We start from the raw sequence: 15,068 nt of genomic DNA on the forward strand, positions 1-15,068 counted from the left end.
TTAACTTTTCTGTAGGAATAGTTGTTATCGGTCCACTTTTCAGTTATCGATCAAATGTTTTATAGAATAAGTTGTTATCGGTCAACTTTTTTGTAGAAAAATAAGTTATCGGTCAAATGTTCTATAGTTATAATTGTTATCGATCAACATTTCTATAGGACAAGGTGTTTTCTAGGCGAAACGTTGTTATCGATCAACTTTTCTTTATGAAAGTTGTTATCGATCAATATTTCTATAGAAAAAGTTGTTATCGATCAACTTTTCTATATAGCAAATATGATCAATCAACTTTTCTATAGGAAAAGTTGTTATCGACCAACTTATCCATAGGGAAAGTTATTATCGACTGATTTTTTCTGCAGAAAAAGTGGTTATCGATCAGCTTTGCTATTGGACAAGTTGTTATTGGTCAGTTTTTCTGTAAGTAAAGTTCACAGATCAACTTTTTTATAGGAAAAGTTGTTATCGATCACATTTTCCATAGAAAAAGTTGTTATGGATGGAAATTTCCCATAGGAAAAGTTGTTATCGATCAACTTTTCGATATGAAAAGTTATTTTCGATGAACTATTTTATAGTAAAAATTTTTATCGATCAGCTTTTCTATAGGAAAAGTTGTTATCGATTGACTTTTCTATAGGAAAAGTAGCTATCGACTCATTTTTCTATGGGAAAAGTTGTTATCGATCAACTTTTTTGCATGGAAAGTTGTTATCGATTAACTTTTCAATAATAAATGTTGTTATTGGGAATTTTTTTCTATAAGAAATGTTGCTATCGATCAACTTTTCTAAATGAAATGTCGTTATCGATCAACTTTTTTATAGGAAAAGTTGTTATCGCTCAACCTTTTTTAGGAAAAGTTTTTATCGATAAACTTTTCGATAGGAAATGCTGTTATTGATCAACTTTTCAATAGGAAATGCCGTTATTGATCAACTTTTCTATAGAAAAATTTGTTTTGGATAAACTTTTCTATAGGAAAAGTTTTTATCGATTAACTTTTCTGTGTAAAAAGTTATTATCGATCAACTTTTCTGTAGGAAAACGTGTTGTCGGTTGATTTTTCTATAGAATTTTTTTTATCGATTGCATTTTTAATTATTGTCGATCAAATTTTCAATATGAAAAGTTGTTATCGTACCGTACAATATATTTAATTAACCTTTACTTTATTTTCTTTTCCAGCCACCATGATTCCTCCCCCCGTACGTTCCATACATGAACGTTCACATTCGGATACTCCAGCACCACCGCCTCCCTTGCCTTCGGTGGATTTAAACTTAGAAAGTAGTAGTGTTACCACATTTCGTGATTTACCTTTAAGGAAATCTGTTACCTCTGGTAAGTTTCAATAGTTTTTCTTTTCTTTTTTTTATTATTTTCTACTATTATCTTCTATATTTTCTTCATTCATTTTAAAGTAGATGTCTTCTGTCTGGTCTATATTATTATTTTAATATAATTATGGGGGTCTGTAGTTTCCAAGCTATTCATTCTATTATTTACTACATACTAACTACCACATAGAACTTAGCAGCTTATATGGCATATTTAGAAATTACAATTTACAATTCTAATTTTTTTTAAGTTAATGGTTTTGTAGATGGTATTTTTAATTATTATTATTAACCCTTAGTAGAGTGATGGGGGTCAATTGGAGATGGGAAATACATACAACAATTGAAATATAATATTAAAACCTTTGGAGAGGTATTTTCATTGGCATTTATTTTTTCTTTATTTGTATTGATTGATTGAGTAAATGAATTGGGAAAGTCCAAGAGGTATTTTGTCAAAATTAAGGGGGACATTTTTAAATGTGGGTTTCTATGCGCAACAATGTTATTTCTTCATCACTTGTCTGTCTCCTCGATTTAATAACACATTTGGCAATTTTGTTACCTTTTCTGAGGGCTTAAAAGGCCGAACTAGTTCTTCATCACTTGTCTTCTCTCCTTAACTTATAAAATCCCCTTCTATAGCCTCCCATCACTAAACAAAGGGTTAATTACTTAAAGTAGTTACAATTTACAATCACAAGTTGAAAGGGGTAAAGGGTTTTGGATATTCAGTTGCATTTCAAAGAAATCTGTAGAAAAAACCCAACAGCAACAACAAAAAGTAGTTAATCCAGCTTGGCGTTTATTAAATAGAAATAATTAGAGATTGCTTGTTAAGAAGTTCAAGGTCATCCATCGCCTTGTCGCACTTGTGTGTTGGTTTCTAACATAGAGAAAAAAGGCGGGTAATTATCCGGCCATGAGATTATCTCCAACTCTCCGCTCACATTTGTTCTAGTTTCCATTGGAAACCTGCATAACATGTTAGTCATGAGTGATGTTAAGAAAAAGACCAAGTGGAGTTGTTTGGCTTTTTTACGTTGTACTTCAGAACTAAATTTACAACACTTCAAGATAATTGCTGGTCTTTAAAAAATATTTTAGTGTAGGCTTGTGGGGGACAGGTACAAAACGAAATACAAAGAGATATGTTCACAGGGTTTAATATACAAAAATTTAGGTTGTTTTAGGTTAAAAAAGAGAGTGCAGTTGTGCCATTTTTTAAAATAAGGTTTGATTAGTGTTCCAAATATTTGAATAATGGGAATGTCAAAAAATTGCCACATTTATTACTTAAATTTCAGTGTGTATTGATATCAGAATTTCAGTTTGATCAGTTTGACCTTCTAAACTTCACAAAATTTCAGTTCAATCTGTTTGTCTCTGTAAGCTACACGGCACATAATAACGCCCTACTAAAAGCTTTCTTTACTCTTTTCCCCATCGAAAACAAATTGTAGAAAATAATACAAGTTTTCAAATTCCAGCATTCTTGGAATGGATAAAATAACATAAATTTCAACAGTTGCTGCTGATTTGAAAACATGCTTAAGATTTGTAGTAATAATTTGAAGAAATCTAAGATAAGATACATCAAAAATATTAGGTAAGGTTTTGTTGGAATATAGTTTTTTTTGTGCGTTCGCTTTAATATTAATATACTAAATCCAAGCTAAACTGAAACTGCAAGCAACCTAAATTAATTACACAATGTTACAATGGAGGAGAAGATTAAATGAAATTCAAAATTATTTAATCCTTTTCCTTTAAGTTGTAGCATTATGTTAATGTATTGTTGTTTTTATTTCATAGTTAAATATCAGCCCGAAAATTCAACTTTAAGCAATCCTTTTTAACCGCCTCGTTATACCCTCATTCCCCCATTTATGCTAATCTATAATAATCATAAGCTAATTTTCTTCCTATTGACATAGATTTAAAAACAGAGATTTACATATGTAGACATACCCTGCATATTGGAATGGCTTTGGTTGGTAGTGAAAACAAAAACAATAATTTTACGCAGAATTTTTAAATGCTGTCTCTCCTAATATTGTGCTATTTGGCTAAATAAAGTGCTCAATATTCTAATATCAAATCTTTATGGTGTGGTGCTAACACAATTTTTTCCAAAACAAACACCTTCACAACTTACTTTCAGAGAACTAAATGCATCATTCGTGGGAAATAAAATAAAGGCAAAGTGGTTTAACAAAACGATTTACTGGTTTTCTATATAAAATAACAAATTTTTATAAAATATACACAATTTCCTATAAAAAATTGTTTTATAAGAATTTTTCCTATGGCAAAGTTGGTCAATAACAAATTTTTCTATGAGAGAGATAATCGATAACAGCTTTTCTTATGGAATAAATATCGATGACAACTGTTCCTATGACATATAACAAATTTTCCTAAAAAAATAATCGATAACAACTTTTTCTATTGTAAAGTTGATCGATAATAACTTTTCCTATGGAATGGTTTATCGATAACAACTTTTTCTGTCGAAAAGTTGATTGATAACAATTTTTTCTATAGAAAACATGATCGATAACAATTTTTCCAATAGAAAAGTCGATCGATAAAAATTATTCCTTTAGAAAAAATTATCGATAACAACGTTTCCTGTAGAAGGGTTGATTGATAATAACTTTTCCTGTGGAAAAGTTGATCGATAACATTTTTTTATAGAAAATTCAATTGATAACAACTTTTTCTATAGAAAAATTTAACATTAACTACTTCTCATTATCATTAATAGATTATCGATAACAGCTTTTCCTACGAAAAAGTACATCAATAACAAATTTTCCTACAGAAAATTTGATCGATAACAACTGTTTTACAGAAAAAATGATCAAAGACAAAATTTCCCAAAAAAAGTTAACGGATTACGCCGTTTTGATCGATAATAACGTTTTCTATGGAATTGTTTATCGATAACAACTTTTATGGAGAAAACTGTTCCTAAAACATATAACAAATTTTCCTAAAAAAATAATCGATAACAACTTTTTCTATTGTAAAGTTGATCGATAATAACTTTTCCTATGGAATGGTTTATCGATAACATTTTTTCTATAGAAAACATGATCGATAAAAAATTTTCCAATAGAAAAGTCGATCGATAAAAATGTTGCCATTAGAAAAAATTATCGATAACAATGTTTCCTGTAGAAGAGTTGATTGATAATAACTCTTCCAATGGAAAAGTTGATCGATAACAATTTTTGTTTATAGAAAATTCAATTGATAACTTTTCTATAGAAAAATTGATCGATAACTACTTTACTACTACTACATCATCATCAATAACAACTTTTTGTTTAGAAAAGATTAACGATAACAACTTTTCCTACGAAAAAGTAGATCGATAACAACTTTTCTTACAGAAAATTTGATCGATAACAACTGTTCTACAGAAAAAATGATCAAAGACAAATTTTCCTAGAAAAAATGATTGATGACAAGTTTTTATATGGAAAAGTTGATCGATAATAACTTTTACTATAGTAAATTTGATCGATAACAATATTTCTTTAGAATACATAATCTATAAAACTTTTCCTATAGAAAAAGTTCATCGATAACAACTTTTCATATTGAATAGTTGATCGATATCAACTTTTATTGTAGAAAAGTTTATCGACTATAACTTTTCCATTAGAAAAGATGATCGATAAAATGTTTTCTTATAGAAAAGTTGAATGATTACATCTTTTCTTATAGAAAAAACTTGGTTGATAACAAATTTTCCTATAGAAATGTTGATCGATAAAAACTTTTCCGATAGAAAAATTGAACATACCGAGTTTTTTTCTAAAACAAATTAATCAATAACTACTTTTTTATTTTCCTATAGAAAAGTTGATCGATGAAAACTTTTCCCATTTTTCTATGGAAAAGTTTATCCATAACAACGTTCCCCATAAAAAAGTTGTTCGATAACATCTTGTCTTAAATAAAAATTGATCTATAACAACTTTTCTTATTGAAAAGTTAATCGATAATAAATTTTTTTTCTTATAGACGAATTGATTGATAACAAATTTTCCTATAGAAAAGTTGATCGATAAAAACTTTTCCGATAGCAAAATTAACCATAAAAATTAATCGATAAATACTTTTCTTAAAAAAATTGAACGGTAACACCTTTTCTTATAGAAAAGTTGATCGATTACATGTATTCTTATAAAAATTTGATTGATAACTAATTTTCCTATAGAAAAGTTTATCGATAAAAATTTTTCCCATAGAAAAATTCACCATATCAAGCTTTTTTCTATAAAAAATTAATCAATAACTACACTACTTAAAGAAAAAGTGAACGGTAACAGCTTTTCTTATACAAAAGTTAATCGATAAAAATTTTTCTATGGAAACGTTTATCCATAACAACGTTTCCCATAAAAAAGTTGTTCGATAACATCTTGTCTTAAAGAAAAAATGATCTATAACTACCATTCTTATTGAAAAGTTAATCGATAATAACATTTTCCTGTAGAAAAGTTGATCGATAACTTTTTCTTTGGTCAAGTTGATCGATAACAACTTTTCTATGAAAAAGTTAATCGATAATAAATTTTCCTATAGGCTAATAGATCGATAATGACTTTTCCTTGTTGATCGATAACAACTTTTCCTTTCGATAATAACAACTTATGTATGGAAAAGTTCATCGATAATAACTTTTCCTATAGGCTAATAGATCGATAATGACTTTTCCTTGTTGATCGATAACAATTTTTACTATTCAAAACTTGGTCGGTAAAAATTTTTTTTTATAAAAAAAGTTGATCGATAACTACTTTTACTATACAGACGTAGATTGATAAAAATTTATGTTGATCGATAAAAACTGCTTCTTTAAAAAAATTGATCGATAAGTATTTTTGCTAAAAAAAGTTGATCGATAGCAAGTTTTCCTATAGAATAGTTGATCGATAACAACTTTTACTATAGAAGAGTTTATCGATAACAACTTTTCCTATTGACATGTTTATCGATAACAACTTTTCCTATAGAAAAGTTTAACGATAACAACTTTCTATAGAAAGGTTGATAGATAACATTTTTTCTGTATCAATAACAACCTTCCTATAGAAAAATATCGATAATAACTTTTGCTGTAGATAAGATAATCGAAAAACAAATTTTCAATTAGAAAAGTTGATCGATAACAATTTTTCATGTAGAAACGATGATGGTTAACAAATTTTCCTATAGAAAAGTTGATCGATAACTTTTTTTCTATAGAAAAGTCAATTTTTAACAACTTTTTCTATAAAAAAATCAGTCAATAACTTTTTCTACAGAAACGTTGATCGATAGAAACATTTTATACAGAAAAGTTGATCGATAGCAACTTTTCACATGTAAAATTTTATCAATATCAACTTTTTCTATAGAAAAATTGATCGATAACAACTTCTTCTATAGAAAAGTCGACATATAACAAATCCTACTACAGTGAAGTCAATCGATAACAACTTGTCTATAGAAAGGTTACTCGATGATAGCTATTTCTATAGGGAAAGCTATCATCGAGTAACCTTTCTATAGACAAGTTGTTATCGATTGACTTCACTGTAGTAGGATTTGTTATATGTCGACTTTTCTATAGAAGAAGTTGTTATCGATCAATTTTTCTGATAGATTACAGGTTCTCCTACATAAAAGTTAATCGATAATGACTTTTCCTATACAAAAGTAGGTCGATAACAACTTTACCTATAGAAAAATGTATCGATAACAAATTTTTTTATAGAACAGTAAATCGTTGATCGATATCAACTTTAATTTTAGAAAAGTTTATCGATTATAACTTTTCCATTATAAAAGATGATCTATAAAATGTTTTCTTATAGAAAAGTTGATTGATTAAATCTTTTCTTATAGAAGAATTGATTGATAACAAAATTTCCTCTAGAAAAGTTGATCGATAATAAGTCAATCGAAAACAGCTTGATTGATAGATAGATTACATTTTTTCTATAATAAAGTTAATCGATAACAGATTTTCCCATAAAAAGTAGATCGATAACAACATTTCCTATAATATAGTTAACCTGTAATAGATTTTCCTATAGAAAGTTGTTCGATAACAACTTTTATTATGGAAAACTAAATCGCCAACAACTTTTGCTATTGAAAAATTAATAGATAACAACATTCACTATAGAAAAGCTAATCGATAACAACTTTTACTATAGAAAAGTTGATCGATAACAGATTTTGCAATAGAAAAGTTGATCGATACCAACTTTTCTATTGAAAAGATTATCGATAACTACTTTTCCTATAAGAATGTTGATCGAAAAGTTCATCGATAGCAAATTGAAACCAATTTTTCTCTAGAAAACTGATCGATAACAAACTTTTCCTATAGAAAAATTTGATCAATAACAAACGTTTCTATAGAAAAACTTTTAGATAACAATGTCGACCTTCTAAAAGTTGCTCCATGACAAATTTCCAAAGAAAAATTAATTCCACGAAAAACTCTTGTCGCCAATTTGCTTACAAATGTCTTTGCCTTTATTTACATTTCCGGTAAAAAATGCTTTTATTTCTACTCTCCCCCTAAACACCCTAATGCACTTTTCTTCCGCTCTGAATACACACACACGTATTAATTACTAAAACACATAAACACTAAACCCTTAATGAACAACATTAACAAAATCAACAAACAATAAATCCAAATAAAAGTGAATATTGTTTATTTACTTCATAAACAAATGTGTTTCCTACTTCCTCCTTCTTATTATAAACAACAACAGGATCGGTATCCTCAAATGATAGTGGGCATGGCTCTTATGCTCAACATGATACAAGTTCTTCATCATCTGTTTATACAGCGGCCGATTGTCGACTGTTGCAGCAGATATCGAATACAGCAGCGACACGTAATTTAAGTACTCCGTGCAATACACGTGCATTATCGCCACAACTTCATACACTACAGCAACAACAACAACACCATCACCAACAACAGCACCCAGCAACACCACCACCCCAAATAATGAATGCACCATTACAGCAGCAGCAACAACATCAACCACCACCATTAACGCCAACACCACCTCCATATTTAATGAGAGGAGGACAAAATATGGCCATGTGTGGTGTGGTGGGTGGTGGTAACATTTCACCACATCCGCCACCAATACCGCCACAACACATGAACCGACCTTTGTCACCGGTGGCCCTACAAACAACAAATATGCCTCCGCCATATGCTGCTGCAGCAATGCTACATCATAATCATAGACATTCCAATATGCATGGTAAGTTTGGGAGACCAATCGACGAATGAGTTGAAGAAATGGGCGAAAGGTAACAGTGCTAAAGGAAATTTCGATTCGATTTGCTTTTTTTTTGGAATCAATGTACAGTTGACACGTAATAGAATGGAAGTGAGGGATTGTCCGAGAGGGAGAAAGATGGGATATAAAGAAAGTTAATATTTTTCAGCGAAAAATTCTTTAAGAATCTAGGACTTCAACAAAAATTTAAAGAAAATCTAAAAAAATATTTTTAAATAAAAATTTAAACTACAAAAACCTGCAAAAAAGCATTAAATATTTTGGAACCTCTAAAAATTCAAAACATAATACTATTTAATTTTTCGAAAGTCGATCGATAACAAATTTTGCAATGGAAAATTTGATCGATAACAACTTTTGAAATGGAAAAGTTGATCGATAACAACTTTTGCAATAAAAAGTTGATCCATAACAACATTTGCAATGGAAAATTTGATCGATAGCAAATTTGGCAATGGAAATGTTGATCGATAACAACTTTTGCAATGAAAAAAGTTGATCGAACACAACTTTTGCAATGGGAAAGTTGAACGATAACAAATTTGCAATGGAAAAGTTGATCGATAAAAACTTTGGCAGTGGAAAAGTTGATCGAAATGAAATTTTGCAATGGAAAAGATGATCGATAACAACTTTTGCAGTGGAAAAGTTGTTCGATAACAACTTTTCAATAGAAAAGTTGATCGATAACAACTTTCCAATGGAAAAGTTGATCGATAAAAGCCTTCGCAATGGAAAAGGGTCTATAGAAGCACCCTTTCTTTTCGAAAGGGACTATAGAAGCACCCTTTCTTTCCGAAAGGGTCTATAATAGCACCCCTTCTTTCCGAAAGGGTCTATAGAAGCCCGCTTTCTTTCCGAAAGGGTCTGTAGAAGCCGTATACCCTATCTTTCAAAAAGGGTCTATAGAAGCACCATTTCTTTCAGAAAGAGTCTATAGAAGACTTTCAGGAAGATTCTATAGAAGCCCGCTTTCATTCAACAAGGGTCAATTGAATCTCTCTTCCTTTCAGAAAGTGTCCATAGAAGCCCGCTTTCTTTCAGAAAGGGTCTAAGAAGCCCGCTTTCTTTCAGAAATGGTCTATAGAAGCCCACTTTCTTTCAGAAAGGGTTCATAAAAGCCCGTTTTCTTTTAAAAAGGATCAATTAAAGCGCGTTTTCTTTCAGAAAGGGTCTATCGAAGTCAGAAAGTGTCAAAAGAATACAGCTTCCTTTCAGAAATGGTCTTTATTTCTTAAAAATGTCCACGATTATTGAAAATTTTTTTTTTAAATCCACGATTATTGAAATTTTTTTTTTTAAATCCACGATTATTGAAAAAATTTTTTTTTTAAATCCACGATTATTGAAAAAATATTTTTTTAAAAATCCACGATTATTGATAAAATATTTTTTTTTAAAAAAATACACGATTATTGAAAAACTATTTTTTAAAAAAATCCAGGATTATTGAAAAAATATTTTTAAAAAAGTCCACGATTATTGAAAAAATATTTTTTAAAAAATCCAGGATTATTGAAAAAAATTTTTTAAAAAAAATCCAGGATAATTAAAAAAATATTTAAAAAAACCACTATTATTGAAAAAATATTTTTTAAAAAAAATCCACGATTATTTAAAAAAATATTTTTAAGAAAATATACGACATTGAATTTTTTTAATCTACGATATTGAAAAATTATTTTAAAAAAAATCCACTATCATTGAAAAAATAGTTTTTAAAAAAATCCACGATTATTTAAAAAAATATTTTTAAAAAAATATACGACCATTGATTTTTTTTTAATCTACGATTATTGAAAAAATATTTTTTAAAAAAAATCCACTATTATTTAAAAAAATATTTTTAAAAAAATATACGACCATTGATTTTTTTTTAATCTACGATTATTGAAAAAATATTTTTTAAAAAATCCACGATTATTGAAAAAATATTTTTTAAAAAATCCACGATTATTGAAAAAATATTTTTTAAAAAATCCACGATTATTGAAAAAATATTTTTTAAAAAAATCCACGATTATTGAAAAAATATTTTTTAAAAAATCCACGATTATTGAAAAAATATTTTTTAAAAAAATCCACGATTATTGAAAAAATATTTTTTAAAAAATCCACGATTATTGAAAAAATATTTTTTAAAAAATCCACGATTATTGAAAAAATATTTTTTAAAAATCCACGATTATAGAAAAAATCTTTTTAAAAAAATCCACAGTTATTGAAAAAAATATTTTTTAAAAAATCCACGATTATTGAAATAAATATTTTTTAAAAAATCCACGATTATAGAAAAAATATTTTTTATAAAATCCACGATTATTGAAAAAATATTTTTTAAAAAATCCACGATTATTGAAAAAATATTTTTTAAAAAATCCACGATTATTGAAAAAATATTTTTTAAAAAATCCACGATTATTGAAAAAATATTTTTTAAAAAAATCCACGATTATTGAAAAAATATTTTTTAAAAAATCCACGAATATAGAAAAAATATTTTTTAAAAAATCCACGATTATTGAAAAAATATTTTTTAAAAAATCCACGATTATTGAAAAAATATTTTTTAAAAAATCCACGATTATTGAAAAAATATTTTTTAAAAAATCCACGATTATTGAAAAAATATTTTTTAAAAAATCCACGATTATTGAAAAAATATTTTTTAAAAAATCCACGATTATTGAAAAAAATATTTTTTAAAAAATGCACGATTATTGAAAAATATTTTTTTTTAAAATCCACGATTATTGAAAAAATAGTTTTTTTCTAAAAAATCCACGATTATAGAAAAAATATTTTTAAAAAATTCACGATTATTGAAAAAATATTTTTTAAAAATCCACGATTATAGGAAAAATATTTTTTAAAAAATCCACGATTATTGAAAAAAATATTTTTTTAAAAAATCCACGATTATTGAATAAAAAATATTTTTTAAAAAATCAACGATTATTGAAAAAAAAAATATTTTTTAAAAAATCCACGATTATTGAAAAAAAAAAAAATTTTAAAAATCCACGATTATTGAAAAAAATATTTTTTAAAAAATCCACGATTATTGAAAAAAATATTTTTTAAAAAATCCACGATTATTGAAAAAAAATATTTTTTAAAAATTCACGATTATTGAAAAAAAAATTTTTTAAAAAATGCACGATTATTGAAAAATATTTTTTTAAAAAATCCACGATTATTGAAAAAATAGTTTTTTTTCTAAAAAATCCACGATTATTGAAAAATATTTTTTTAATAAAATCTACGATTATTGAAAAAATATTTTTTAAAAAATCCACGATTATTGAAAAAATATTTTTTTTAAAAATCCACGATTATTGAAAAAATATTTTTTAAAAAATCCACGATTATTGAAAAAATATTTTTTTAAAAATCCACGATTATTGAAAAAATATTTTTTAAAAAATTCACGATTATTGGTTTTTTTTTAAATTCACTATTAAAAAAATATGTTTTAAAAAATCCACTTTTATTGAAAAAATATTTTTTTAAAAATTCACGGTTATTACTGAAAAATATTTTTTAAAAAATCTACGATTTTATTTTTTTTAATTTGCGATTGTTGAAAAAATATTTTTTTAAAAATTCACGGTTATTACTGAAAAATATTTTTTAAAAAATCTACGATTGTATTTTTTTTTTTTAATTTGCGATTGTTGAAAAAATATTTTTTTTATAAAATCCACGATTATAGAAAAAATATTTTTTTATAAAATCCACGATTATAGAAAAAATATTTTTTTATAAAATCCACGATTATAGAAAAAATATTTTTTTATAAAATCCACGATTATAGAAAAAATATTTTTTTTATAAAATCCACGATTATAGAAAAAATATTTATTTAAAAAATCCACGATTATAGAAAAAATATTTTTTTAAAAAATCCACGATTATTGAAAAAATATTTTTTAAAAAAATCAAGATTTTAGAATAAATGGTTTTTAAAAAATTCACGATTATTGAAAAAAGATTTTTTAAAAATCCACGATTATTAAAAAAATTTAAAAAATCCACGATTATTAAAAAATATTTTTTAAAAAATCCATGATTATTGAAAAAAATGTTTTTTTAAAAAATCCAAGATTAGTGAAAAAATATTTTAAAAAAATATACGACTATTGAAATTTTTTTAAATCTACAATTATTGAAAAATATTTTTTTAAAAATCCTAAATTCTTTCTGAAAGGCTCTATAAAAGCACCGTTTCTTTCAGAGTCTTTAGAAGTACCATTTCTTTTAGAAATTGTCTATAGAAGCAGCCATTCTTTTAGAAAGGTTTTATAAAAGCAACCAATTTTAGAATTAAAGGGGTTTTAAAGTTTTAATTTCGATTTTACTTTTTACGGTTTTATTTTTTATTATTTTATTTTCTCTTATTTTTTTTATTTTTTCTATTTATATTTATTGCATTATTTTTATTTTACTTCTTTTCTGTTTTATAATTTTTTAATTTTTTATTTTCAATTTTGTTTTCTTAAGTTTATTAATGCCACTTTTTTCTCCATTTACTAGAATTTTTCTTTTGAATTTCTTTAAAGGTGCTCCCGGTTGTCCCATGTGCCCAATGCCACCAATGAACCAATAAATAAATGTAATTATGTATTATTTATTAAATATAAAGGTGAGAAAAAAAACAAAATATTTAATATTTCATAATAATAATTTTCCCCTTCTTCTATTGCAGTTTAACAAAGAGTTGAAAAAAATTATATGCCAAATTTTGATGTTTTCGTTTAAAATATAACAAAAAAATCGCAAACAGAAAAATCTACTATTTAAGGTTGTGTGTGTGGATGATATACATATATATAAAGGGAAAACAAATTGGTTTAAAAAATGTGCATCTATAATGTGAAACAAAAGAATGAATGTGATTCAAATTATATATTATTTTTTGGTGTAAAACTGGTAAACTAAAAAACACACATATTCATACACAGTCTGCAGGCGGACCTTAACTGCAAGTACTCCTCAGACGCAGCAAAAAGAAGAAAAAAATGATGAGAATGCTAAACGAAACATTTACAAGAAAACACAAGTAACTACAAACAAAAACTACTTATCAATATCTTTGTTTTTTTTTTTTTAAGCTATACCTTTTTTGTATTTAAACTTTATATATATCATATATTTTGGAATCATGTAAAAATATATGTATGTATGTATTATTACTATTATTATTATTTTTAAAAAAACAATTTAGTATTAAGTTTTACAAGAATATTCCGCCAAATTTACACAACAACAACAAGAAGAAAAACCAGCAAAAAAAAATTAACTAAACTATAGACCACAATAATAACATGAACAAACAAGAACTATTAAAAGACTTACCAATGTACAATTTTTTTCTTCTTATACGTTAAAATTATATAATGAACTAATAAGTTGTTCACACTGTCTCTCCCCCCCTTCCTTTTTGTAAATCTTAGCTTGTTTAGCTGTCCCTACCACTCCGGAAAAAATCTTCCTAAACTAACTAAAAAAAAAACTATTTATATTTTGATAATTTTTTATATATACAAATGAAACAAGCAAACAAACAGAACAACAAAAACAAACTCGAATCAGGCTACAAACAAACACACATACATATACATCTATTTATATTAAATAAGTGTTAATTTAAGTTAAAGAAACAAACAAATTAAGTAAATAATTAATTCTCACTTCCCCAAGTCCAGAAAGCCTCTGCCGCCTGGGCAAAACAAAATGTATTTACATAGAAAGACAACACATTCGTACATAAATATTCAATATACATAAATACATAAACAAACATTAATTACATTAATCCAAGCCAAAATGAAAGCAAATACTTCCCTCTTTTTGCAAACAAAATGCCTTCTTTGTATATTTTCGTTTCATATAGAACAAGAAAAAAATAAACAAAACAAATATATATACAATTCAAAAAAGAAAATAAATAAGCTATTTTGTCTCTTCATTAAATTATTGAGAGTTTTAAATTTCAATAAAAAAAAAACTGTCACCCCCTCCCCCAAGTAGTGCGATTCTCTAACTCATTTTTTAGAGTTAACGACAAAAATAAGTGACATAAAAACGCATAATTATGAATTAACAGCACTGTTGCTATCGGTATAACTTTGCGACTACTTCTTATTTATCGCTAATTGACCCAATAATATCGTTAATTACCGAAATTATAAGCATTTCAATTTTATCGATTTTTATCGGTAACACAGTGCAACATTTTTAAGGTGATCTTGTGCAAACAATTCGAACTGAGGATTTTTTGAAAGTACACACCCAAACGACAAGAAACCCTAGTTGCGTTTTGTTGTGTCAGATCCAGCTCGAATTTTATGGCCCCATCTAAACATGATTAAATATTGAGTTTTTAAAG

At 26.3% G+C, this 15,068-nt stretch overlaps 1 protein-coding gene across 11 annotated transcripts in view; it reads left to right on the forward strand.

The window, feature by feature from the left end:
• The window catches only part of PDZ-GEF (PDZ domain-containing guanine nucleotide exchange factor), an 85,390-nt gene extending 70,817 nt beyond the window's left edge, over positions 1 to 14,573 (forward strand). For 4 of the 11 annotated variants that reach the window (XM_073967247.1, XM_073967250.1, XM_073967248.1 and 1 more), the window contains 3 exons: positions 1,189 to 1,344; positions 13,240 to 13,322; positions 13,386 to 14,573. In XM_073967247.1, the coding sequence (XP_073823348.1) occupies positions 1,189 to 1,344; positions 13,240 to 13,286 (203 nt within the window). In that variant the 3' untranslated portion in view covers positions 13,287 to 13,322; positions 13,386 to 14,573. Of the gene's footprint in view, positions 1 to 1,188; positions 2,950 to 8,131; positions 8,639 to 13,213; positions 13,323 to 13,385 lie in introns of those variants that run through there. The other 7 variants (XM_073967244.1, XM_073967245.1, XM_073967246.1 and 4 more) reach the window with 3 other exon arrangements.
• The last annotated feature ends 495 nt before the right edge of the window (positions 14,574 to 15,068 follow it).

This window comes from Musca autumnalis, unplaced genomic scaffold, assembly GCF_047663935.1.
Source record: "Musca autumnalis isolate F117 unplaced genomic scaffold, ASM4766393v1 scaffold_2, whole genome shotgun sequence".
Classification (NCBI taxonomy): Eukaryota; Metazoa; Arthropoda; class Insecta; order Diptera; family Muscidae; genus Musca; species Musca autumnalis.